The 27,874-nt window shown below is 41.6% G+C and overlaps 1 protein-coding gene across 1 annotated transcript in view; it reads left to right on the forward strand.

Moving 5' to 3' along the window:
* The first annotated feature begins 2,975 nt into the window (after nt 1–2,975).
* Nucleotides 2,976–27,874, forward strand: part of LOC118279006 (uncharacterized) — a 43,726-nt gene continuing 18,827 nt past the window's right edge. Inside the window, exons 1-22 of the mRNA XM_050703376.1 lie at nt 2,976–3,165; nt 4,915–5,045; nt 5,880–6,058; nt 9,090–9,255; nt 10,596–10,684; nt 11,423–11,582; nt 12,222–12,388; nt 13,666–13,851; nt 14,451–14,594; nt 15,189–15,371; nt 16,365–16,538; nt 17,186–17,293; nt 17,899–18,012; nt 19,375–19,465; nt 20,033–20,148; nt 20,775–20,862; nt 21,341–21,495; nt 22,855–23,005; nt 23,999–24,576; nt 25,287–25,919; nt 26,343–26,539; nt 27,694–27,848. Coding sequence (XP_050559333.1) covers nt 3,068–3,165; nt 4,915–5,045; nt 5,880–6,058; nt 9,090–9,255; nt 10,596–10,684; nt 11,423–11,582; nt 12,222–12,388; nt 13,666–13,851; nt 14,451–14,594; nt 15,189–15,371; nt 16,365–16,538; nt 17,186–17,293; nt 17,899–18,012; nt 19,375–19,465; nt 20,033–20,148; nt 20,775–20,862; nt 21,341–21,495; nt 22,855–23,005; nt 23,999–24,576; nt 25,287–25,919; nt 26,343–26,539; nt 27,694–27,848 — 4,063 coding nt within the window. The 5' untranslated portion in view covers nt 2,976–3,067. The remainder of the gene's footprint in view (nt 3,166–4,914; nt 5,046–5,879; nt 6,059–9,089; nt 9,256–10,595; nt 10,685–11,422; nt 11,583–12,221; nt 12,389–13,665; nt 13,852–14,450; nt 14,595–15,188; nt 15,372–16,364; nt 16,539–17,185; nt 17,294–17,898; nt 18,013–19,374; nt 19,466–20,032; nt 20,149–20,774; nt 20,863–21,340; nt 21,496–22,854; nt 23,006–23,998; nt 24,577–25,286; nt 25,920–26,342; nt 26,540–27,693; nt 27,849–27,874) is intronic.

A 27,874-nucleotide genomic window follows, 5' to 3' on the forward strand; every position in this document is an offset into this window, starting at 1 on the left:
AATAAGAAACATCAGATTTTGGTAAGAAGTTCTTTTAAAAGTACTTGTAATGCTCATGAAGTTTAGATAGGCAATATTTATGGTGGGTTTAACGGTATTTATTTACCTATTTACCTTGTTAATTACATATTTAAAAATGTAATTAGAAAAAATAGAAAACATTTAAAAATATAAAAGTAGTAGCCCAACAGTAACGGGATAAATCCAAGCTACCGGTGGTCAGGGTTCAAGAGAGAGGAATTTCCGGACAATATGCGCTGTGTCCAGAAGTACTGCCTTCTGCATCAGGCTCTTGATCCAACCGTCTAACGTTAGCCTACTCAGGTGTTGGTCGAGGCTTTTGGCTATGAGGGCATTGGCAGAAACAACTGGCACAATGATCTAGACACACGGCAGTGTGTCCGCCAAGTTCGAGCAAAAAAACCGACACACCGGCCGTGGGTTATATTACACGAACCATTTCGGGCCAAGTTCGACCCACCTATAACTCAAAATCTATTTTATCTACGCATATGAAATTTCTAGTATCTGTCGAGATCTACTTACTTATCTAAAATACAAAATTTCATTAATGTACCTATTGTAGATCTTGAGATATTGACGTCAGAAAATCGCTATTTTTACTATACACTCACTGACTGACTGACTCACTCACTCACTCACTCACTCATCAAAAACCTAGACCACTTCCAATGGTCGTATTGACTTGAAATTTGGCATGGAGGTAGGTCTTTAGGTCAAGGTAAAGGAAAAAATCTGAAAATGGCCAAGTGTGAGTCGGTTTTAAAAATAATGAAGGTGTAAATTCATACCCCTAAGGAACTAAAACAAAAAAAATATCTATATCTTCCAATGGTCGTACCGACCTAAAATTCGTTAGAAAGGTTTGTATTTAGTCAAAGTAAAGTAAAATAAGAAAAAAAGAAAATAAACCTTACAAAAATAAATGAAATCCCACCCAAAACATAAATGTGAAAGGCTGCCAAGTTCGATAATATTGGAATGCTTCGCCTATAAAAGAAGTGAGATCTAAATAAGTACCAAGTTCCATACACAGACCCCAGTTAAAAATGATATAACTTGGCAAGTTTTAATAGAAAATTATATACTTGACTCATTGCGTTTAATAGGTTTATAACAAAGTGTGTGAAAACTTGCCAACTTGTTATATCATTTTTAACTGGGGTCTGTGTATGGAACTTGGTACTTATTTAGATCTCACTTCTTTTATAGGCGAAGCATTCCAATATTATCGAACTTGGCAGCCTTTCACATTTATGTTTTGGGTGGGATTGCTGAATCTACATCCCACATGTCGACAACCTTATATTTATTTATTTATTATAAGGCACATTAACAGAATTTATAATTTATTTAAGTAAGTATTGATTTTAAGTTGCAGTAAACCAAGTAACTCACCACCTATTACATGGGACTTAAAAAATAAATTGTAAAATGTGGGTGTATGTTGTACAGTGGCATTACGTGCCATAATGTGCACCTCTGCCTACCCCTTCAGGGTATGAAGCAGGATGATGACCTGATTCAAGAGGTCTTTAGCTAGCTTCTATCTATAAACCTTACATTCCAAACTTCACTATTAGTTACAAGTTTCTTTTTATTCAAATGATAAATATATGTATATAATATCTAAAACTTTTTCTTTAACTCTAACTTTTTTGTTTTCAAGTGTAGCGGATCAAATCCGCCCCTAAGGCTACCCACTGACCCAAAATAGATTTTGCTGTAGTCAAAGTCAAAGACAAAGTCAAAAACAATTTGTAAATCACACAATAAATTGCGTCATGCGGGAATTGAACCCGCTACACAGTGCACTGCAGCTAGCTACCGCACCAACCATGTAGTCATATCATTTATTTCATAATTAGTCTATTATGACATACTTGTTCATCATCATGTCACGCACGGGTTTATTTTCTACTAACTACATACATATCATCACACCTTTAATCCCCGAAGGGGTAGGCAGAGGTGCAAATTATGGCACATACTGCCACTGTGTACACCCACTTTTCAAAATTTATGTTGTAAACCCCATGTAATAGGGGGTTAGCCTATTGCCTGGGCTCGCTGTTATAGCAGCGGTAAGTCCCTTCTTTGAGGAGTGGCTAGAGAGGCGTCACGGCGTCCTCACCTACCGCCTGACGCAGGTGCTTACTGGACACGGAAGTTTCGGTAGGTTCCTGTTTCGGATTCGGCGGGAGGAAACGCCCGGGTGTCGGCATTGCGAGGACCACGGAGGACATGGTGGAGCATACAGTTGCAATGTGCCCTGCATGGGCTGAGCACCGCCGTGTCCTTAGGGATGTGATCGGCGACGGAGACCTCTCGCGTCCGGCTCTGGTTCAGGCCATGGTGCGGAGCGAGGTGGGATGGGACGCCGTCTCCTCCTTTTGCGAAGCAGTCATGCTAGCTAAGGAGGAGGCGGAGCGCGTGAGGGAACGATCCTCCTCACGGCCCAGCCGCCGCAGTAGACACTCCGGGCGTCGGGGATCACGTGACGATCTCCGGCCACCGTAAATGTGCCTCAAAGAGCCTGAGTACTACAGATGGGGCCCGAGAAGGGCTGATGGCTGATCCGGAGCTGCGGACAACGTAAAAGGTTACCGGGACTCCGGCTCAAAGCAGGAGAAGGAACGGGGTGGTTTTTAGTCAGAAAGAGTCTGACATTCCTTCCCGCCTCACCCAAGGCGGGAGAAGTCATTGGATGATTTTCCCCATCAAAAAAAGTGATCCGTCTGTTTGTTTATCTTTACGAGATCATTTGGGCTACAATGTGTGAGCGTGAACTCTCTGACGATGGAAAATGGCCGTGGGCATCATATCAAACAATAAGGTCTAAAATCAAACGCAGGCATTAGCAACTATTGTGTGCATAACGCATATCGATTATTTTATCTCAAGCATCGACCGATAACGACGGAGAATTTTACAATAATCTAGACAATAATTTTATTATAACTTTCGCGAGACATACTGAATTAATTATTATGTTATCGGCTTTCTCACGTAACGGTTTGACGAGGAACTCGATTAGTTTCAAGCCATGCTAGAGGCTCATTTGCATGCTACTGGCGACAACGACGACGCTAGTAGCAGCGCGACAATAGCTGCGTCGTGTGTCGCGGAATGCTGCTCGTTCCTGTGAGTTAAAAATTGGGCTGTGTATTATTCCAAACCATAATCTACCCCTGTCCCTAATTTCATTCCGATCCCTTCAGCCATTTTGAGGTGATAGAGTAACAAACATACGCACAAATTCATAAACTTTTGCATTAATTATGATATTAGTAGCAGTCTTAAACGTCCAATGATGTGACACCACTGAACCGGAGCTGCGGACTACCTAGCGGGTTTACCGGGGCTCCGGCTCGAAAAGCAGGAGTAGGAACGGGGTGGTTTTTAGTCAGTAAGAGTCTGACACTCCTTCTCGCCTCCCCCAAGGCGGGAGAAGTCATTGGATGATTTTCGCCCCTCAAAAAAAAAAAGACCATAATCTACCTCTGTTCCTAATTTCATTCCGATCCCTTCAGCCATTTTGAGGTGATAAATTTGCATTAAATATAATATTAGTAGAGGTTTTAAACGTCCAATGGTGTGACAACAGCTAAGGGCGAATCCACAACACTGCGTTGCGGCGACGCATCGCAAAAATCTACGACGCCGCAGAACGTATCGTGGAAATTTCCGATGCGACGGCGCGTCGTAAGGTGGGAGAGCCATGCTTCGACATGAATGGGCCGGCTCGACCGGAGTGATACCACGGCCGAGCAGAAAACCGACGTGAAACAACGCTTGCGTTGTGTTTCGTTGTGTGAGTGAGTTTACTGGTGGCCTCTATTACTCCCAATCTTCCCAATCCCCAGCAACCCTTAAATTCCTAACCCCCAAAAGGCCGGCAACGCACTTATAACGCCTTTGGTGTTTCGGGTTTCCATGGACGGCGGCGATTGCTTACCATCAGGTGATCCGTCTACTCGTTTGTCGGCTTATATCATAAAAAAAAATGCATGAGAGCATGTCATTATTCATAATGGTCAGAAATGGGTGCACCCAGTACTTTCTTTTCTGTTTCTTTTTCTTAATACGTCTAAACGCAAGCAGAAGTAAAACACGCGTAGTGCGGTCCATGTCTCGCTAGAAACTGAACCGATGGTTAGCGTCTTGTCGTACGATGTCGTATCCGATGAAATTTTTGTGTTGCGACATCGCATCGCATTGCGGTTCGTTTTTGCGATGCGACGCCGCAACGCAGTGTTGTGGATTCGCCCTAATTCCCTATTGGACGAATAATGAGTTTCACACTAAGGCCTGTGCTAAGGCTTCCTAGTGTACGGTTATCATAATAATACAAGTATTTGACTGCCTCGTTGTCGAATAGTCAAAGTCAAAGCATTTATTTCAATTAATCCTAAATTAGGCACTTTTGAAACGTCAATTGAATTGTCCGTCAGTCTGTCCGTCAGTGAAGCGAGGCGCTCGTTCCAAAGTGTTGCTTCGAATGGAAAAGAACGAGCAAGAAACTCCATCGTTACTCTTTTTAAAACTTGATTTTCACAATATCTCTGATACATTATTTGATCAGTTAGTCGCAAGTGTGACTGCCGGACAAAGGGTCTCCGGTTCGATTCGGGTCGGGTCGGGAAAGTAAAGTAATACTGGTTGATTTTCGGTTTCTCAAAAAATTCTCAGTAGTAGCACGGAGTCTGGAATTGTGCCCGGTATATGGCAATAGGCTTACCCTCTATTACATGGGACTTATAACACAAATTTATTGTGAAAAGTGGATGTACAATGTACATTGTATAGCGGCATTACGTGCCGTTATGTGCACATCTGCTTACTCCTTTTTGGATAAAAAGGTGTGACGTCGTGTGTGTATTCAATTTTCAGAAACGGAATCATGGAGAGTTGGGATGCGGTGGTGACGTCCTACCCTGAACATCCAGCGCCCATCCATTACGCGAAGGCCGTCCGGACAGCTAGCATCATCATCGCTGACGATCTAGCGCCGTTTGAGACAGGTCAGTATATAGAATAGAATCAGGCGTTACTTTGTGGAAATCATGCTACACTAACAATACAGTCGGGTATTTTCAGTTTTAATTCCGATTATACATGTATTTTTTAACATGCGCCCTCCCGCCCGCAATTAATTGCTCATTCTAGCAGGGGTGCAACGTAAAACACACACATAACATTGGCAGTATACCACTCGATCATATGTTTCGCTCCTCCACGGAGCATCCTCAGGAGGTGTTGACTCGGCGGCTCCCGCAGCTCGAATGAGCAAAGGTCAAAGTATAAAGCATTTATTTCAATTAATCCTAAATAAGGCACTTTTGAAACGTCAAATTGAATTGTCAGTCAGAAAACTGACTGTCATTCAACGCTTCCAAAGTGTAGCTTCGTATTGAGAAGAACCAGCAAGCAACTCCATCGTTACTCGATTCCCGAAAAAAGTTTTTACAATATCTCTTATGGATTATTTGTTCATTTACCTATTGTATATAGCCTCTTTTAGTTTTAATATGCGCTTATACATGCGGCTATGTATAAGCGCATATTAAAACTAAAAAATCATTACTGTATTGTTAGTGTAGATCAGTATCATCAACTGTCTACCAAGAATCCTCAAAGAGCCATTAGACCACTCAAGATGGTGTCCAGTAGGACTGATGCCTACCCAGAGCTGCGGATTGCCTAGTGGGTTACCGGGGCTACCGCCAGAAAAGCAGGAGACGTAACGGGGTGGTTTTTAGTCAGTAAGAGTCTGACACTCCCTCTCGCCTCGTCCAAGGCTGGAGAAGTCATTGGATGATTTTCCCCAAGGTTTAAAAACTATGATAAAATTTCAGAATGGCTGACAAAGACGTTGCTTTTTAAACCGGTACATCTATTTGAGACAATCAAATCGAAGGAGAAACGAAAGAACGAGGAATGGGTGAAATACATTGCGGATTCATTTAAATTATTGTCGAAATTGGTCGAATGTTACTGGGATGCCCTTGAAAATTATAGTCAAGAGCTCGTCGAGGTAAGTTTTTATTAATTTGTTGGTCATTTTTCGTAATTATAGGTACTCTAGTAGCGTTACAAATTCCGTACCCATACTATACAGGGTGTAGTTTTGAGGCCGACAAACATTCAAAGAGGTAACTCGGCTATCGATTCTGAGTCCAAATCAATAAAAAAATGGAGGGCATTTTTTTTTGTAAAATTCACAACTCCGTATGTGAGAACAACGCCTATCACATTTCTAACGTTATATAAATTGCTTAAAACGCGTAATTACACACACAAATTCAAACACGTATTTGATATTATTACCAATTCCCTAAAAACCTTTTTTGACGGATTATTCTGAAACACTGCCAAACTTAAATTATTTATTATAGCCGTGTTTTTACATATTGACCAGAAACCTTATTTTAAATCGAATATTTATGACTACTGCGAAATGCCCCCGAGTTTTGTTGTGATTTCTAAACTACACCCTGTATAGTGTGACTAGTAATTAGTGAACGATATTTAAACACGTGATTGTACTCATGATTACAAACAACTTTCCCGAAGAAACTGTTATTGTATACTCCTTAGTTTTATTTTTATCACAATAACAAAACTATTAAATTTTGCGCGCGCGTGCTTTCATGTTTTATAGTTTCAGCTTTTAGCAACGAGGCGCCCGCGCCCGCGAGTACCTACAACTCTTCCCCATCGGACAGTTGGCGCGGTGACTGGGCAACTCGCTACCGTGCAACGTGTAGCGGGTTCGATTCCCGCACGGAGTATCTCGTACCGCACTCTATGTGATCCACAAATTGTTGTTTCGGGTCTGGGTGCCTTGTGTATGTGAAATTGTATGTTTGTAAACGCACCCACGACACAGTAGAAAACCATAGTGTCAAAGTCAAAGTCAAAGTCAAAGTATTTATTTGTGAAACATAGGGTACATTATAGGTTGTAGGGTATGCTGCTATACATGAAGAGATCCTGCTATGTTTTGCTTTGGAAAGCATACAGAATTTTACAATATTATGTCAAAAAAAACTGTGTAAGCTAAAAGTTCACAAATTGGTTATGAATTAGGAAGCAATGTGGGTAATATTTCCACATTCCTTTCCTTATTTACTCAAGTTTTGGCTATAACTTTTAAATTGAATCTATACTATAATAATATATTAATATATTATATATTATATATTTATATATATATATATATATTATATATTAATATTATATATATTATATATTAATATTATAAAGCTGAAGAGTTTGTTTGTTTGTTTGTTTGTTTGAACGCGCTAATCTCAGGAACTACGGGTCCGATTTGAATAATTCTTTTTGTGTTGGATAGCGCATTTATCGAGGAAGGCTATAGGCTATAAATCATTACGCTACGATCAATAGGAACCGAGCAGAGCGGGTGAAACCGCGCGGAAGTAGCTAATGTTCACATAATTCCATTTGATACACCCACTAAATTTCTGAAAGTGAAATAATTTATTTCTATCGAAAATATGACGGGCAGTCCGTAAAGTACTATGTGTTTTATTAAAATACGACAACAATACACATATTAGCCTCTTGTGTTTTCCCGTGCGTGCGGCGCGTTGCGTTCCACGCGCGCCTCAAAGAGCCATCAGACCACCACAGATGGGGCCCAGTAAGGCTGATGCCTGATCCGGAGCTGCGGACTACCTAGCGGGTTTACCGGGGCTCCGGCTCGAAAGGCAGGAGAAGGAACGGGGTGGTTTTTAGTCAGTAAGAGTCTGACACTCCCTCTCGCCTCGCCCAAGGCGAGAAAAGTCATTGGATGATTTTCCCCCCTGAAAAAAAAAAAAGCCTCTTGTGTTTTTGTTTTGGGATGTAATGTTATGGTAGTGTCAAAACCGCCATCAATACCTACCTCACAGATTATCATGGTTACATAATACACTGAGACTAGCGGACCCAACAGACGTTGTCCTGTCTACACGTCTTTAATTAGAAAATTTTAAACTTTTTTTAATACTCGTAAGCTAAAACATTCTGGACCATTTTGATGAAAATTATTATTCAAATGTTATGACAATATCTAACGTAATTAATATTTGACACTGCGATGGTAGCGCCGTCTGTCCGATCTAATGTAAAACATTCCAAAATCAACAACTACTAAGAAATTAAAAAATTAATTAAAAAAACATTGTCCAGCGGACAAAATTGTGAATCTAAACCATTCTCAGATCCCCTTGAACACACACAAAAAAATTCATCATAATCGGTCCAGTCGTTTAAAAGAAGTTCAGTGACATACACACTTACAGAAGAATTATATATATAAAGATATATAATTCTTCTGTAAAGTTCAAAAAAAGTTTAATGATCTTGACCGTCAATATTGACATTCAAGACATACTTTATTACCTTATTTTTTACCACACTTGGAATTTTGAAAACTATTCACTCATCGTTAGTCGTACATAATGACTAACTTTGTATAAAATCACAATCACTTACGCATTGTGTAATAATACATATTACCTCGGTTAGTCATTAATTTATCAGTGAATGTATATTTATTCGCACGGTTGAATGACCGCGGTACTTTTTTTTTTTTTTTTTTTTTTTAAACGTTGCCCCAACTTTATGATTTTCTCCTGTGTCGTGGGTGCGTTTACAAACATACAAGTTCACATACACCAGACCCGAAACAACAATTTGTGGATCACACAAAGAGTTGCTCCGTGCGGGAATCGAACCCGCTACCCGTTGCGCGGCAGCCAGTTGCCCAGCCACCGCACCAACCGTGCAGTCAAAGGTACTGATTTCACTGAGTGTGGGGCAACGTTTTTTTTAACGTCACGCCTTTAATCCCCGAGGGGGTAGGCAGAGGTGCACATTATGGCACGTAATGCCGCTATACAATGTAAATATTTTGTGGCTATTTTCGAAAAACCGAAAAAAGTCCAGTAATACTTCGCCGGACCCGGGAATCGAACCCGAGACCCCTTGCCCGGCAGTCGCACTTGCAAGCAAACGGCCAACGAAGTAGTCAGTTTAAAACCAATTTTTTTTTTCAGCTGTGTTCTCTCTCATTTGACGCACAAACGCGTAAAGAGGCTATCCTGTGTCTACTGAAAGTTCTGAAACGGCCTTCAGTGGTTCTCACTGACGAATTCGTTGAAAACGTCATCAGTGCCTTTACATCTGCCAAGGACTGTAAGGCTCCACTCGCTGAATTGATTGGTAAGTTTTTACCCGACTACAAAAAAGAAAAAAATAACAATATTTTACCCGACTTTCTCTCGCCTCGCCCAAGGCGAGAAAAGTCATTGGATGATTATCGCCCTCAAAAAAAAAAAATAATAAAAAAATTACCCGACTGCGCCAGAAGGAGGGTTATGTTTTTCGAGAGTATGTATGTATGTATGTAAGTATGTATGTATCTATAATTGTTTGGCACGCTCTGCAGCCTAAACGGCTTGATGGATTGTGGCTTGAGAGGTGTCGTTTGATTCGTATTTACTGTGTAAGTGACACTAGATATATCAAAAAATAATAAAACTAAAAGAAAATAAAATAAAAAAAGGTAATTAAAAAACTAGAAAACCCGCCTTGAAGGGATTAAAAAACTCGACTGCATAGTCATCGTAAAATTTATGCAGTCGGGACCCATTCTAAAAAGCCAGCCGTATGTGCCCTCACTGAGTCTTCATATTTAGAATGGGTCCCGACTGCTTCAATTTTACGATGACTATACAGTCGGGTTTTTTAGTTTTCTAATTACCTTTTTTATTAAACTGACATGGTCACTAACACTAGCATTAGACGACAGCATTTCCATCCCCATCATATAGATAGTTGGCAGGCCACAACTGTGCGCTTCTCGCGCAACTTTCTGCCTCGCACAGCAAAACTGTGGAATGAGCTGTCGTCGGCGGTATTTCCGAACCGATACGACCTTCAAACCTTCAAGATAATAAACACCGTGGAATGAGCTGATGTCGGCGGTATTTACCATCCGAACTTGTGTGTATATGTATGTATGTATGTATGTATGTATGTATGTTTGTATGTATGTATGTATGAATGTATGTATATCGATACGACCTTCAAACCTTCAAGAAAAGAGCATACTCCTTTTTAAAAGGCCGGCAACGTACCTGTGACTCCTCTGGTGTTGCGGGTGTCCATAGCAACGCTGATCGCTTACCATCAGGTGCCTCGTTAGCTCGTTTGCCACCTATTCCATTAAAAAAACTTAAGACGGGATATTTACCATGTTTTTTTATGTCTATGAGTTTTCGATATTTCGGCACTGTTGCAAGCGCCATGATCACGGATGAACTCATAGACGTAAATAAACATGGTAAATATCCCGTCTTAAGTTCTAATGATAGTGGTTGGTAAGTTCATAAGGGAAAGACGTGAGAAATTTTCGAAAAACCGAAAAAAGCCCAGTAATACTTCGCCCGACCCGGGAATCGAACCCGAGACCTCTTGCCCGGCAGTCGCACTTGCAACCATTCGGCCAACGAGGCAGTCTGTTTTGTTTTTGTTAACTAAATAACACCTATATATTTCAGGTGCTCTTTGCAAGTACTTTCCTGAAATGGTCACCACTGAAAACCGCTACGAGGTAATTTGGAAGAAATACCTTGGAACATTAAAAACAGTGAGCATCTTACTTACATGTGTAATAAATGTGTTATCTTATTTGTTAAAATTTGTGTGTATGTTTTGTTACTCAAACACGTCAAAACGGCTGAAGGGATCGGGATAATATTTGGAACAGAAGTAGATAATTGTCTGGAATAACATATTGACAACTTTTTACCCGACTGCGCCAGAAGGTGGGTTATGTTTTTCGAGAGTGTGTATGTATGTATAATTGTTTGGCACGCTCTGCAGCCGAAACGGCTTGGTGGATTTTGGCTTGAGAGGTGTCGTTAGATTCGTATTTACTGTGAGAGTGACACTATATATATCAATATATAAAAATTAAAAAAACTAAAAGAATATAAAATAAAAAAGGTAATTTAAATAACCCTCCTTCTGGCGCAGTCGGGTAAAAACCAAAAAACCCGACTGCGTTGCTTTATTTATAAAATATGAAAATGAAAAAACCCTAAAACAAGAAAGTCATCGTAAAATTGAAGCAGTCGGGACCCATTCTAGAAAGCTAGCCGTATGTGCCCTCACTTAAGTCTTCATATTTAGAATGCATCCCGACTGCTTCAATTTTACGATGACTTTCTTGTTTTAGGGTTTTTTCATCTTCATTTTATATGGACCGCAGTCAGTGTTTTTAGTTTTTTAAATTACCTTTTTTATTTATTATGTTTTTTTTTTATTTGTTCACCGATTACTCTGCCATCAGTGGACCGATTATCAAAATTCTCTTTGTGTTTAGGATAAAGGTTTAACAAACGCACTCCTGGTTTCTCTACTGAGAGGTGTCGATGATTTGCTCACGACCTTCGGTGAACATTTGGACATTGAGGAACTGGAGAGTTTTTATAGAGATGCGAGTGTGAGTGCGCAAAAGAAATATACACTCAAGGCCTTTGAAGGTAAGGTCGGTTTTGGGTTACTAGCCAAGTAGCTACTGCTATGTATTCTCATACGCTTTCGGCTAATTTGGATCGCGAATCGCGCTGATCTCCAAAACGGCTGGTTCGTACTAGGTAATTAAATGGAGTTTCTTGCTCGTTCTTCTCCATAGGAATCTACACTTTGGAACGAGCAAATAGAGCAACTAGAGGACTGACCGACAGACAGACGTTATTAATATTATTATATTTGCTTTGACGTTCAAAAGTTCCTGGTCTATTTGAAATAAATGATTTTGACTTTAACTTTGAAATGTTTCTAGAGAATATTAAAAAAAAACAAATTACTGCCTCGTTGTCGAGTGGTCGCAAGTGCGACTGTCGTACAAGGGGTCTCGGGTTCGATTCCCGGGTTCGGACAAAGTATTACTGGGATCTTATCGGTTTTTCGAAATTTTCCCAGTGGTAGCACGGAGTCTGGAAATGTGTCCAGTATATGGCAATAGGCTCACCATCTATTATATGGGACTTATAAGATAAATGGTAAAAAGTGGCTGTACATTGTACAGTGGCATTGCGTGTCGTAATGTGCACCTCTGCCTACCCCTTCGGGGATAAAAGGCGTGACGTTACATACACATAATTTAATATTATTTTCAGTGTTAATATCGATTTTGAAACATCACGCTGGCCTGTTTCAAAGGGTATTGGTAGGAGATACGGCGATACGCAACTATTTGTGGACAGTTGACAAAATGTATGCGATGGAAGCTTTGATTAAAATTTATCAAGTTATTCTTCCTCTCATGGATGATAACAACGCCAGGGTAGGTATTTATGTTATTTTAATTTATAGGACTCACGCTTCACATGCATAAAGGTACCATTCCGAGAGGGGCCGCAGACTGCAACCGCACTTGACACTGTGGCTGCGGCTGCACAATGCACAGAACTGTGCCAGTTATTCCAGTAGCTTCATGCGAGGCAGATTGACTGACAGACTGGCGCTGCAGTCCGCGGTCGCTGCGCGTGGAAACGTGGAAAAGTGGAAACTATCGTTTTCTTATTATTTTCCTCTAATAATATCTTCTGATTAATTTCGTTGCGGGATCCAAGACAGTCATTCATGTCCCTGGGACGTTGGACTTCAGTGTTCCGGTGTTTTCATGGTTGTATCTACTGTAGATCCTGGTGCACAGGAGTTGCAGCGGTATGGGAGGTTGTGGCGGGCTTGTCCCATATTTACTTCTTTACTTTTATTTTTTTTTTAACTTATAAAGCTGAAGAGTTTCTTTGTTTGTTTGTTTGAACGCGCTAATCTCCGGAACTACTGGTCCGATTTGAATAATTATTTTTGTGTTGGATAGTACATATATCGAGCAAGGCTATAAGCTATGAAACATTACACTTATGCCCAATAGGAGCCAAGCAGACTGACGCTGTAGTCCGCGGTCGCTGCGCGTCGCGGCCGTTTGCGTTGCGTCTGCAGGCAGCAGTGTTCCCGCGCTTGGCATCAATTTCATAGATGTTTATAGAAACAAGTGTTGTCGCTTGCAGTTTGCGGTTGCAGTTTGCAGTCTACTGCCCGTCTCGGAATTGTACCTTAAGGCTGCGGGCACGAAACCTCAAGTAGTAATGTGAGATTTTCCGATTTACATGTACTTTTTAAGATTATTTAGACACCACATTAAATGTGGGAGAGCCATGCTTCGGCACTGCAAGGCCGGCTCGACCAGAGTGATACCACGGCCGAGCAGAAAACCGACGTGAAACAACGCTTGCGTTGTGTTTCGTTGTGTGAGTGAGGTTACCGGACTTCTACTTCCCCCCTTCTCAATCTTCCCAATCCCCGATTCCCCAACAACCCTTAAATTCCTAACCCCCAAAATGCCGGTAACGCACTTTTAATGCCTCTGGTGTTTCAAGTGTCCATGGGCGGCGGCGATTATTACATGGCACTTATTACAAAAATTGTGAAAAGTGTACATTGTATAGCGGCATTACGTGTCGTAATGAGCACCTCTGCCTACCCCCTTCCCCCTTCGGGGGATAAAAGGCGTGACGTTTCGTAGAGTTGGTTTTAAATCTGTTTCCTTGTTTCCAGGATGTAATATCATCTGAAATAAAGCCCAGGATTGCTACAGGGTCTGTTTTGGTGAAACATACGGCTTTGAAGGTTATGATGCAGGCCACAGCTGGGCAGCCTGGTGAGGAGATGGTGCTGAGCAGTGGCATAGACTTGGAATACCAGCTCAGGACCAAAAGAGTGGACTATGATGAGGCTGCCACTGTAAGTATATTTTTTTTTCTATGAAACAAGTAAACGAGCAGACGTGTCACCTGATGGTAAGCAATCGCCGCCGCCCATGGACACTTGATACACCAGAGGCGTTACAAGTGCGTTGCCGGTTTTTGGGGGTTAGGAATTTAAGGATTGTTGTTCGGGAATCGGGGATTGGGAAGATTACTCCGGTAACCTCACTCACACAACGAAACACATTGTGTTTCGCAAGCGTTGTTTCACGTCGGTTTTCTGTGAGTTCTCACCCACATTTAATGTGGTGTCTAAATAATCTTAAAAAGTACATGTAAATCGGAAAACACTGTGTGTGTGTGGGTGTGTGCGAGTGCGAGTGGAGTGTGTGAGCGCGTGCGAGTGCGAGTGTCAAGAAAAGAGCGTACTCCTTTTTAAAAGGCCGGCAACGCACCTGTCACTCTTCTGCTGTTGCTTACGAGGGAGAGCTATGTAGAGAGGGACGGAGCTATGTAGGTTGTATAGCTCCGTCCCTCTCGCACTGCTCAGTGATCGACCATTCTGACACAATTGTAATAGCAGACTAAGGCCCCTGGTGACTCGTTTGCTCATTTATATGTTTTTATGAATTTCAGATAGCGTGGTGCATAGAATCGAATTTGGCAAACAGTGGGAACATGTTGCTGACTGCTATAATGTTTTACGACAATTTACCGACTAACAGGAAGAGGGATATTGTGGTTAACGGTATCTTCAAGGCCAGTGATGATGTTAGAAAGGTAATAGTTGAAGCAATCGAAACAATGTAACCAAGAATTGTACTGTGATAAAGTCACAGGAAGGCACCTTTGAACGTCAAAGCAAATATTATAATAATATTAATAACGTCTGTCTGTCGGTCAGTCCTCTAGTTGCTCTATTTGCTCGTTCCAAAGTGTAGATTCCTATGGAGAAGAACGAGCAAGAAACTCCATAGGTTACTCTTTTTCAATCAGATTTACAATACAATACATGGTTACATTGTTTCGTTGGTTCAATCTAATATATAAAATTCTCGTGTCACAGTTTTCGTTGCCATACTCCTCCGAAACGGCTTGACCGATTTTAATGAAATTTTTTGTGCTTATTCGGTATCTATGAGAATCTGCCAACATTTATTTTTCATCGCCCTAAATGTTAGGGGTAGTGCAACCCCAAGTCGCGGGCAGAAGCTAGTATTTTTAATTTTCCTGAGTTCTACATCTAATTTTATCGACAAAAAAAAAATATGGAGGGTTGAACGCAGTAAAAATAATTCACAAATGATTTTTTTTCGAAGTCGCGGGCAGATGCTAGTATATATATGTATATAGATTACTTTGTTTTTATTTCAGGCGGCACTAGTACTGCTCCTAAACCTCAGTGTTCAGGAAGGCCTGGATAAGTACATCGATGTCTGGAGGCGTATCCTGGACAACAGCACAGGCCCTGACCTGGGTAAAGCCGTGATGATATTTAAGGAGATCGTCCATCACATACTGCGAGACCTGGCCACTACAATCGGTAATGAAGAAAAGGTAAAACATATTTTCTTTTTTTTTTATGGGACATGCTGGTAATCGATCAGACGTATTACCTGATGGTAAGCAATCGCCGACGCCCATGGACACTTGAAACACCAGAGGCTTTACAAGTGCGTTACCGGCTTTTTGGGAGTTAGGAATTTAAGGGTTGTTGTTCGGGAATGGGGATGGGGAAGATTGGGAAAGGGGGAATTGGGCCTCCGGTAACCTCACTCATACAACGAAACACAACGCAAGCGTTGTTTCACAGAAAAAAAAAAAATATTTTTTCTGTTATTTGGGTAGTATCCTCGGTGAAAAATAAATTATTACAACTTTTCAATAGAATAAAATATTCAAAAATAATCACACTCTCGTTCATAGATTTGATGAACTACTTAATTTTCGATTTTTTCTAGCTAAATTTCTAGAAATAAGTCTGCTGTTTGACGTCAAAATCTGATGACGTCATAATAGAGTATTTCATACAAAGTTCATAGGAAATATAGTTTTTGACGTTTCGAAAAAAGTAATGAATTTGACTAGTAGGAAACTAGCGTATTGATCCCGCCTTCATTGTTTTTAACTCAACGTCACTACTTTTATCCTCTAAAGGGGTAGGCAAAAGTGTACATTACGGCACGTAATGCCGCTATACAATGTACACCCACCTTTCACCGTTTATGTAATAAGTCCCATGTAATAGGTGGTGAGCCTCGATAGGCAAAAGGAGTTTGGAATTGTGCCCAGTATACATATAGATTGCTATATGTGCGGTATATACTGGGCTTTCCAAAAATTTCTCAGCAGTAGCACGGAGTCTGGAAATGTGCCCAGTATATGGCAATAAGCTCACCCTCTATTACATGGGACTTATAACACAATTATGAAAAGTGGGTGTACATTGTATAGCGGCATTACGTGTCGTAATGTGCACCTCTGCCTACCCCCTTCCCCCTTCGGGGATTAAAGGCGTGACGTTGCGATGTATTTATGATTTGTTAACAGTCTTACACGGATGTGAAACCAATCCTGTCGGTCCTGGGAGTGATACTGAGCTTACAGCAGACTGAGCATAGTACTCCGAAGTGGTGCCACTCCATCATACCTTCGCTCGTTCATCTCGCCATGTTCTACAGGCAGGAGCCTGTGGAGATGATCCAGCATACTGCTGATGATGAGGTAACATATCACTACATAGTATAAAACAAAGTCGCTATTTTTGTCTGTTTGTCTGTACGCTTAAATCTTTAAAATTACGCAACGGATTTTGATGCGGTTTTTTGTAATAGGTAGAGTGATTCAAGAGGAAGGTTTATATGTATAATACATGCGTAATATATCACCATTGCACCCATGCGAAGATGGGGCGGGTCGCTAGTAGATGATATGGCGTTCCGCGCGCGCCTCAAAGAGCCAGACCACCACAGATGGGGCTCAGTAGGGCTGATGCCTGATCCGGAGCTGCGGACTAGCGGGTTTACCGGGGCTCCGGCTCGAAAAGCAGGAGAAGGAACGGGGTGGTTTTTAGTCAGTAAGAGTCTGACACTCCCTCTCGCGTCGCCTTCTGTCTCCTGCATTAAATTCACCGAGGGAAGTGGAAACTATCGTTTTCTTTCTTTTTCTCCTTTAATAATATCTTTTGATTTATTTCGTTACGGAATCCAAGACAGTCATTCATGTCCCTGGTACGCGCCGGACTTTAATGTTCCGGTGTTTTCATCGTTGTATCTACTCTAGGTTTCATGGTTGTGTCCCATTAAAAGAAGCCCCTAACGAACTATACTAGCGGTCTATTTGTTAAATAATGGTAAGCCATTATGTCACAGATGCCGTATGAAGAAGTATTTAAAGACGGCACAGTGTACAAGACACTGCTCACAATAATGACTACAGACAGACAAGCAGTTTGTGATGGTACTCTCTCCTCGTTTCATGTAAGTTATCTCCGAATCATCATCATCATCATCATCAGCCGAGAGACGTCCACAGCTGAACAAAGGCCTCCCCCTTGGTCCTCCACGTAGAACGAATACTCAAACGCTACTCAATTTTAAGACGCTCTCAAAACTAGTTCTGTCTCTATCGATTCTTTATAAAATGACAAGGATAGCACGATATTTAAGTACAACTTAAAATTGAGTAGCGTTTCAGTATTTGGGCGTAATTTTTTTTTTTATGGTATGGGAGCGTGGCGGGCATCGCAGACCCGTACTTGAAAAAGCTACGTCACGCCTTTGATCCCCGAAGGGGTAGGCAGAGGTGCACATTACGGCATGTAATGCCGCTATACAATGTACACCCACTTTTCACCGTTTGTGTTATAAGTCCCATGTAATAGGGGGTGAACCTATTGCCATATACTGGGCACAATTCCCGACTCCGTGCTACAACTGAGAAATTTTCGAAAAATCTAAAAAAGCAGAGTAATACTTTGCCCGACCCGGAAATCGAACCCGAGACTCGGCCAACGAGGCAGTTATAGTTATCAGTACAGTGTGTATATAGTGGCATAAAGTATATTGTTTATTGAATATTTCAGGGAATATTTTCTCAAGAAGGCGTTGATTATAAAGTACTGACCAAAATATTAGCGAACCTAACAGCGGTTATTGAAGAAAATTCTAGCAGTTTGGATCGACGACAACTTTCATTGGTAAGTGCTTGTTTTTACTACTTTTTTTTCAGAATAAATGCTAGATTAAATAACTTCTCTCGCATTGGGTGAGGCGAGAGAAATGAGAACGCACTGCGCACGTAAAACAATTGCACGCGGTACGTTTAAACACGAGCGAGAGAATCGCGACGAGTCCACCCTTATATCGTCGGATAATCTCCACGAACGAGCGATAATTCCGCCGCGTAAGTCAAAGTCAAAATCAAAATCATTTATTTCAAATAGACCAGGAAGGCACTTTTGAACGTCAAAGCAAATGTAATAATATTAATAACGTCTGTCTGTCGGTCAGTCCTCTAGTATTTGCGTATCGTCGCGAGTCGTAACGGAATCGCAGCGTTTCCGCGGCGACTCGTAACGGTATCGCCGCGTTTCCTTGACGACGCGTTTAAACTTCTCGAAACGTCCTTGCTTAACGCTGCGTTAAGCCGGGTCCAGACGAGTGTAACGTGTAATGTAATCCACCGTGTAATGTAACACGAATTCTACGTGTGGACGGCAGTACGAGCATTACATGTAACACTCGCGCTGAAGAATTCGTGTTACATTACACGTTACACTCGTCTGGACCCGGCTTTAGACAGCGCGCCCGCTGCCAGTTGCGGCGGGCTAGCGACGATGTAATGACGTTTCGCGTGCTCATTGCCACTCGTCGCATCGGAGACGGTTCCATAGAGAGTGTATAGAAATACGTGGCACGACGATAATATCGCCGCGATTCTCTCGCTCGTGGACCCAGCGCCTGAGTGAACGAAGCGAGAGAGCCGATGCGCGCGGCGATCAAAATGAAAAACCGCGTATCTCCGGATTCGCGTAAAAAAGGGTATTACTGTATACAAGGTGTCCCTGAAGTCAACGTCCAACAGGCACCAGATGATCAGTAAGGTTCCAACTGTTATCAGAAAAATATAAAAAAAAATTCTAAGTCCTACAGTTTTTAAATTACAGTGACTTATGTGTTATCCACAAAAAGTACACCCTGTGCCAGTCTTTTGACTCTTGTTGCTACAAATCTATATTTTTTCGTCTGTAGTCTTCCTTACATTATCCTGAATAGTCCTTCAGTAATGTGGAATAATATCTTTATTCATTATTATGTTATCGGCTTACTCACGTAATTGTTTGACGAGGAACCTGACTAGTTTCAAGCCATGCTAGAGGATGAGCCTCCTCTTCAGTTGCTCATGAATATGAGATTCATGAGCAACATTCCGCGACACACGACGCGGCGATTGTCGCGCTGCTACCGAGTTCCTCGTCAAACAGTTACGTGAGTAAGCCGATAACATAATAATTAATTTAGTATGTCTCACGAAAGTTACATATCTGTTTTATTTTCAGGTAATAAATCAAATCGAGCGACTGAAGTATAAGATAGTACTAGATAGTAAAGACGCGAGAACATTTCAGAAAGATGTCATCATATTCTTGGGTAAGGCATATAAGCATAAGATTTTATCGTATAAGCCGGTAAACGAATCATCTGATGGTAAGCAATCGCCGCCGCCCATGGACTCTTGAAACACCAGAGGCGTTACAAGTGCGTTACCGGCCTTTTGGGGGTTAGGAATTTTAGGGTTGATGGGGAATCGGGGATTGGGATGATTGGGAAGGGGGGTAATTGGGCATCCGGTCCACGCTTGCGTGCTTTCGTATGATCAGCTGTTAGCAGCGAGGCACCCGCGTTATCGGAATACTAGTAATACAATATATTAAAAAAATGTTTCTTCGGGAAAGTTGTTTGTAACCATGAGTACAATCACGTGTTTAAATATCGGTCACTAATTACCAGTCACCCTATACATAGCTAAGCATACATACCCAATCGCCCGAATACTGAAACGCTACTCAATTTTAAGTTATACTTAAATATCGTGCTATCTCTGTCATTTACAAAGGATTTGTAGGGACATAACTATTCTTGAGGGGGACTTAAAATAGAGTGACGTTTGAGTATTTGACCATATGTATAGCTAACGATATTTTGTTTTGTTTTTAGCAAAATACGGCCAAATGTGTCTGCAAGGAAGTTTCTCCGAAGATATTTACACTTTAAAACTAAAGGATAAGGTCTATTTTGACATACCAAACATTTTGCAAGGTTTTACTTTGAAGGTAAGTAGCTTATTATCAGAAACTAGCTACTTCCGCGCGGTTTCACCCGCTTTGCTCGGCTCCTATTGGTCATAGCTTGATGTTTAATAGCCTATAGCCTTCCTCGATAAATGCACTATTCAACACAAAAAGAATTATTCAATTCGGACCAGTAGTTCCGGAGATTAGCGCGTTCAAACAAACAAACAAACTCTTCAGCTTTATAATATTAGTATAGATGTTAGTCTCAACCGAATATTATAAACGAGAATGATGCTTTGCTAGGGACAACGTAACATGTAACCGGGGTTCCGGCTCAAAGCAGGAGTAGGTACGGGGTGGTTTTTAGTCAGTAAGAGTCTGACACTCCCTCCCGCCTCACCTGCAGGCGGGAGAAGTCATTAGATGATTTTCCTCCCTCAAAAAAGGGGGGAGGCCTTTGTTCAGCAGTGGACGTCTTTTTTTTATGTTAAATAGGTCGACATTTGGCCGCTATCTCGCCTGATGGTAAGTGATGATGCGGCCTACGATGGAGCACGTCTGCCCATAAGCAACCTATTCACTCGGGCTTTGAAGACACCCAGGTTATACCCATCAGGAAACACAGACTCTCGGTTGGTAATGATGATACATGTTTTGTGTTTCAGATTGATCTTCAAAGGATTCTGCAGCTGTGCCTGTCGCGCGGCGAGACCGATGCGTTATACTGCTTGCTTCTTATACTAACCGCTAGTTGTAAGTACTTAAACTTATTTCTTTTCTTCCTCGTTGGTCGAGTCGCCGCCAGTGCGACTGCATGACATGACATGTTGTTAGGGAATCGGGGATTGGGAAGGGGGTTAATTAGGTCTCCGATAACCTCACTCACACAACGCAAGCGTTGTTTCACGTCGGTTTTCTGCTCGGCCGTGGTATCACTCCGATCGAGCCGGCCCAGCAGTGCCGAAGCATGGCTCTCCCACACTCGCTAGTGCACCACATGTCAATGTTTAAGTGTGGGAGAGCCCAATTCCCCCCTTCCCAATTTTCCCAATCCCCGATTCCCGAACAACAACCCTTAAATTCCTAACCCCCAAAAAGCCGATAACGCACTTGTAACGCCTCTGGTGTTTCAAGTGTCCATGGGCGGCGGCGATTGTTTACCATCAGGTGATACGTCTGCTCGTTTCCCGACGTGTTACATAAAAAAAAATACGTTAATTTATCTTTTCAGTACGCGACCGCCCCGACCCTGGTTTACAAGAAGCCACTATACGAGTGATACATGAAATCTTCAGGACCACTTCGGGGAAGAGCGAGACGGATATAGATGTGTATCCCGCTCTATTTATGTGTAACACTACCGCCTGTGTTCAGAGTATTATAAAGGTAAGTAAAAGTAACCTTAAAGAAAAGAGCATACTCCTTTTTAAAAAGGCAACGCACCTGTGACTGTCTGGTGTTGCGGGTGTCCATCGGCGGCGCTGATCGCTTACCATCAGGTGACTCGTTTGCTCGTTTGCCTCCTATTCCATAAAAAAAAAACTGCTAATTCGTGTGACTTTCCACCATTTGGAAACCAAACCCTGTCCCCCGTCACCTGCACTCTGTCTCCTGTCATCTATCCCCCGTCATCAGTCCCCTAACCCCAGTCCCCTATGCCAGTCCCCTATGCCAGTCCCCTATCCCTGTCCCCTCTCCACTAGTTCCATATCCCCTGTACCCCATCCCCAACTGCCTTGCTCTTTTTCTCCTCTAATAATATTTTAGGGTTGATTGCCACGAGGTTGGTGGTGTGTGATTTAAGGTGTAGACCAAATGAAAGACTCCTTACCAAGACGGATACACAGTGCGCGTGTACACATAATTAACAATGAATGAATGAACAATACATACCTATAATTTATTACATCCGAAATATAAACTGTAACTTAGCTTACGTTGCAACTTGACACACCTTAAGTACTTATATACTATGCCGCTACAATATCTTCTGATTTATTTCGTTGCGGGATCCAAGACAGTCATTCATGTCCCTGGGACGCGCCGGACTTCAGTGTTCCGGTGTTTTCAAGGTTGTCTCAAGTGCGACTGCCGTACAAGGGGTCTTGAGGTTCGTTTCCCGGGTCGGGCAAAGTATAACTGGGTTCTTTTTCGGTTTTCCGAAAATTTCTCAGTAGTAGCACGGAGTCTGGAATTGTGTCCAATATATGTCAATAGACTCACCCCCTATTACATGGGACTTATAACACAAATGGTGAAAAGTGGGTGTATATTGTATAGCGGCATTCGTGTCGTAATGAGCAACTCTGCCTACCCCTTCGGGGATAAAAGGCGTGACGTTGCTTTTTTTGTTGCTTTATCTACTGTAGATCCTGGAATACATCACGTTGCAGCAGTTTTAAGAGGTTGTGGCAGGCTTGTCCTAACTTCATTTTTTTAATGGGACAAACCCGCCACAACCTCCCATACCGCTGCAACTCCTGTGCACCAGGATCTACAGTAGATACAAACATCAACTGACTGCACGGTTGGTACGGTGGCTGGGCAACTGGCTGCCGTGCAACGTGTAGCGGGTTCGATTCCCGTTTGTGTGATCCACAAATTGTTGTTTCGGGTCTGGGTGTGATGTGTATGTGAACTTGTGTGTTTGTAAACGCACCCACGACACAGGAGAAAATCCTAGTGTGTCTAAATGGAAACATCGGAACACTAACGTCCTAACTTCATGCCTTACTCTTGTTCCAGGGCATCACTGAAGAACTAAATCCACAGGTACGTAGGAAGCTGTCAGAGCACCTCCAGGTCGTGATCACCCAAGATCCTGGCTCCGAGGCCGCGGGGGAACTCCTCAACGTTGTGGCTGAACATACTTCCTTCATCATCGCCAGAGATAAAGGTTTGTTATTGTCAATGTAAATTATACTAGCTGTTGCCGCGCGGATTCAATTCGGTTCCACTGCCCGACTCTTTTTTGAGAAAATCATCCAGTGACTTCTCTCGCCTTAGGCAACGTGATAGGGAGTGTCAGACTCTTACTAACTAAAAACCACCCCATTCCTAATCCTACTTTCTGAGCCGGAGCCCCGGTAAATCCGCTAGGTAGTCCGCAGCTCCGGATCAGGCATCAGTCCTACTGGGCACCATGCGCGCGGAACTGCTCGACTCCTAGCTTGATGTTTTATAGTCTACCCGTCCCAGCTTCGTATGGGTGCAATAGTGATAATTATATTCCCAGTAGGGCTGATGCCTGATCCGGAGCTGCGGACTACCTAGCGGGTTTGCCGGGCCTCCGGCTCAGCAGTAGTAGGAACAGCAGGAGTAGGGACGGGGTGATTTTTAGTCAGTAAAGTCTGAGTCTGCGGGTTTACCGGGGTTCCGCCTCGCCCAAAGCGAAAGTCATTGGACTCTACCCAGATAAACAAAAAAGGCAAGTTAATTATTACGTTTAACTAAAACGGGCAAGCCGTGGGTAAAAGCTAGTACATAAGTAACTGCCGTACTCAGAGACATTTAACGATAAAACAATTTCTTAGTAACGATTGTTTTCCGAAAACCATTCTTTGGATTAAGTAACCATTAAATGACTCTGAGTGCGGCCGTAAGTTTTTAATACTCCAAATTTTATCATAACTTTCGTGAGACATACTCGTACTAAATTAATTATTATGTTATCGGCTTACTCACGTAACTGTTTGACGAGGAACTCGACTAGTTTAAAGCCATGCAGAGGCTCATATTCATGTGCAGCATACTGCAACACACGACGCGGCATTGGCCTCTAGCATGGCTTGAAACTAGTCGAGTTCCTCGTCAAACAGTTACGTGAGTAAGCCGATAACATAATAATTTACTCTTAATTTTGTATTTACAGTTTATTAATTTTTTTCAGAACCAATTTCTCTGCCCGATTTGGACATATTAAGAGCATTCTTACAATCGATTCTAGACAATAACGCCTTAATAACCGAATATCTACCAAAAATTATAATTTACACGTCAACTAAACGGGATGCGACGGACATGTTTGAAAAGGCATCAGATTTAATCGTAGAAAAAATCGACCTATTTACCGAAGATCAAATTTTGGAACTAATCAAAAAACTTATAGAGAGTTATTCATTAAATCTTTTAAATACAGAATTGATAATAAAAAATGTAGTGAACTTCATAAAAAGGGTATTTGAAATTAAAGAAATCGTTTCGAAAAACATTATTGACATTTCCTTGTCAATGTTGCCAGCGTTGACGGTTATTTCGCCGCAGTTTTCGCATCTGGTAACATTGTTAGTGTATTTGAATCGGACGTTTGAATTCGATAACGGTCTTCGGAGGATGCTAGTTGAGTTTGAAAATTGGAAGATTTTAGAACAATTATCTATGATGGAGATTTTTGAAGAGAACAATGTGAATGCTGGGTTCCTGTTTTTGTGTGAATTCGCTGATCAGTTGTTGGAATTCAGTACTGAGGTGAGTGACTTAATCATTTTCGTGCCATAAGTCGAAATCTATTTCTATTAGATGAAGTCTATTACTAGAAGTCTAGAAGTCTCTATCTAGAAGTCTATTTCAAATAGATAGGGAAGGCAGTTTTGAATGTCAAAACAAATATTATGATATTAAAAAAGATGTCTGTCTGTCGGTCACTCCTCGAGTTGCTCTATTTGCTCGTTTCAAAGTGTAGATTCCTATGGAGAAGAACGAGCAAGAAACTTACTCTTTTTTGATCAGGTTTACAATACGTGTCTAACACAGACTCCGTGCTACTACTGAGATATTTGCGAAAAGCCGAACAAAGCCCAGTAATACTTTGCCCTACCCAGGAACGGAAACAGAGGGCGAATCCACAACACTGCGTTGCGGCGTCGCGTCGCAAAAACGACGTCGAATCGTAATGAAATGAAAATGCGATGTCGCAACGCAAAAATTTCATCGGATACGACCTACCCACGATACCCACTGAACGCTAGCGCGTCGCCGCGTCGCATACTCTTACGACGCGCCGTCGCATCGGAAATTTCCACGATACGCGGCGTCGTAGATTTTTGCGATGCGTCGCCGCAACGCAGTGTTGTGGATTCGCCCAGAGAACTCTTGCCCTTCCGTCGCACTTGCGACCACTCGACCAACGACGCAGTCTGCGAGATACCGTATGTGTAAATACAATTTGTCTTTTTCAGAAAACATACAAGTGCCTGGGCCTTTTGATCCAAAATGTATCGCCACAGTTTACAATTACACTGAAAAACAACATAACAAAATGCCTTTCTGTATACCAAAGAAAACAAGCTTTGATCCCAATAAAAGAGAATATCCAAAATTGGTTCACAAAAAATTATAACATCGATGAATTGACAAGCTTAATCAAAAAATGGTTTAAAGGCGTCAACCCAGAAGAATTGATTGACGATATAGAAAAAAGAGAATCGTTCGCAAACTTCACAAAAGATGTTTCGGTAAAAATACACGCTTTAAAAATTTTTACTGAATATTTTGAGTTCGAATTCGATTCGAAAAAATTAACTTTAATTTCTATCGAAAACATACACGCTAAGGATGAATTGTCGAAAATCTTTTTGACCGATTTGCTGTCGGTTTGCGAGAAGAAATTGTCTGCCGAAGATTTTTCGTTATTGTTAGGAATGGAAAATGATTTTTTGAAAGAATATGTTGGGGTTTACTTCAAGAGGGTAGTTAGCAAGCCATATGTGGTTAGAGAGGACCAATGCCACATATTAATTGATGCCATGAACTATTTCGCTACCGCCTTCGACAAAAATTGCTACCAAGATGTACTAGATTTTATTAATTATGTAAGTATACCCCCTTCGCACGCCTCTGGTGTTTGAAATTTTTAACAGATCCACTCCCTCATTCATTCGCTCACTCACTCGCTCACTCCCTCATTCATTCATTCACTCACTCGCACACTCCCTCATTCAATCATTCCTTAATCACTCATTCATTCACTCACTCGCTCACTCAATCACTCACTTTGAAACGTCAAAAAATATATTTTTCTATGAACCTTGTATAAAATACTCTATTATGACGTCATCAGATTGTTACGTCAAACAAATAGCAGACTTATTTCTAGAAATTTAGCTAGAAAAAATCGAAAAATAAGTAGCTCATTAAATTTATGAATGAAACTGTGATTATTTTTGAATATTTTATTGTATTGAAAAGTTGTAATCATTTTTTTTGATCCAGTCATCATCCCTATTACCTTTCAGTTATGGCCCGCATTACAAAACTCAAGTAACTTTGAAGGCAAACTGTCAGTATTAACGAATGTCCTAAGTTTGCCCGAAACAGTGGACTTGGCTTGTCCACCGGTGGCCTGGGCTGAAACGCTGCTGAGTGCTGAAGAGTCAAGCCTTGAAGATAAGATCAAAATACTCAGCGCTTTACCAGCGGGACAACAGTTCAGGTGAATAGTTGAAAACTATTACTGCGCGGTTTCACCCTCTCTGTTCAGCTCCTATTGGTCATAGCGTGATGTTTTATAGCCTATAGCCTTCCTCCATAAATGTACTATACAACACAAAAAGAATTATTCAAATCGGAATAGTAGTTCCGGAGATTAGCGCGTTCAAACAAACAAACTTTTCAGCTTTATAATATTAGTATTAGTATAGATTTGACAACTAGAGACCCACCCCAGCTTCGCATGGGTGCAATGGTGATATATTACGCATGTATTATACATATAAACCTTCCTCTTGAATCACTCTATCTATTAAAAAACCGCTAAAAATCCGTTGCGTAGTTTTAAAGATTTAAAAAGTGACATAAGGACAGAGAAAGCAACTTTATTTTGTACTATGTACTAACTATGCAAGATTAAAAATATTATCGTCGCCTTTTATCCCCAAAGGGGTAGGCAGAGGTGCACATTACGGCACGTAATGCCGCTATACAATGAACACCCACTTTTCACCATTTGTGTTACAAGTCCCATGTAATAGGGGATGAGCCTATTGCCATTTATACTGGGCGCAATTTCAGACTCCATTTCATATCAAAACCTATTTATTTATCTTCATTTCATTCGTTCATTTTTGTTCACGAAAGTTCGCAATAAATAGAATTGTAGTATGCAAGCTGCGAAATGTTTTCGTTCGTTCGTTGAATTAGAGTAGACCAAGGCTCGGAACCGGTTTAAAAAATACCGGTTAATACCGGTTTATATCGGTTTTCCTCCGAACTTTTCTTAAGAACGTGAACATTAAAGAACTTTATTTTAACCTAAATTAACCGGTTTATTCGACGAGGGGCATGTCGGTACACGCGTTGAAATATTATTATTGAAATAAGCTGAACAGCGCGCGGCGTTTCTTTGATGTGCGTCGTATTAACCGGTTTTTATTGCTCTAAACCGGTTAATCCGAAAAAACCTTTATGAAAATACTGTTCCAAATACCGGTTTAAAAAAACCGGTTTCGCGAACGAAACCCAATGTAAAGGTTTTGCGTACAAGTACATAATAACGGTTTGAAAATTTAACCGGTATCCGAGCCTTGGAGTAGACCACAAGGAAATGATTAGTTCGTATCCTCCTTATTATGTTCTTTTAACTTCTAGCTCCTTATATCGTTCGTTCGCGTCGAACCTACCGGTCCGGGTGTCTGAGATGCAAGCCAATGAGAAATTCGTACCAGCATTCAGAGCCCTGCTCGACTCCCTAGCGATAAACGGGGACAAGACACTACTTGACATCGTCCTCACTCTAGCTAAAGGTAAGGAATTCTGCACTATTTAGTGT

The sequence above is a fragment of the Spodoptera frugiperda genome, chromosome 24 (assembly GCF_023101765.2).
Source record: "Spodoptera frugiperda isolate SF20-4 chromosome 24, AGI-APGP_CSIRO_Sfru_2.0, whole genome shotgun sequence".
Taxonomy (NCBI): Eukaryota; Metazoa; Arthropoda; class Insecta; order Lepidoptera; family Noctuidae; genus Spodoptera; species Spodoptera frugiperda.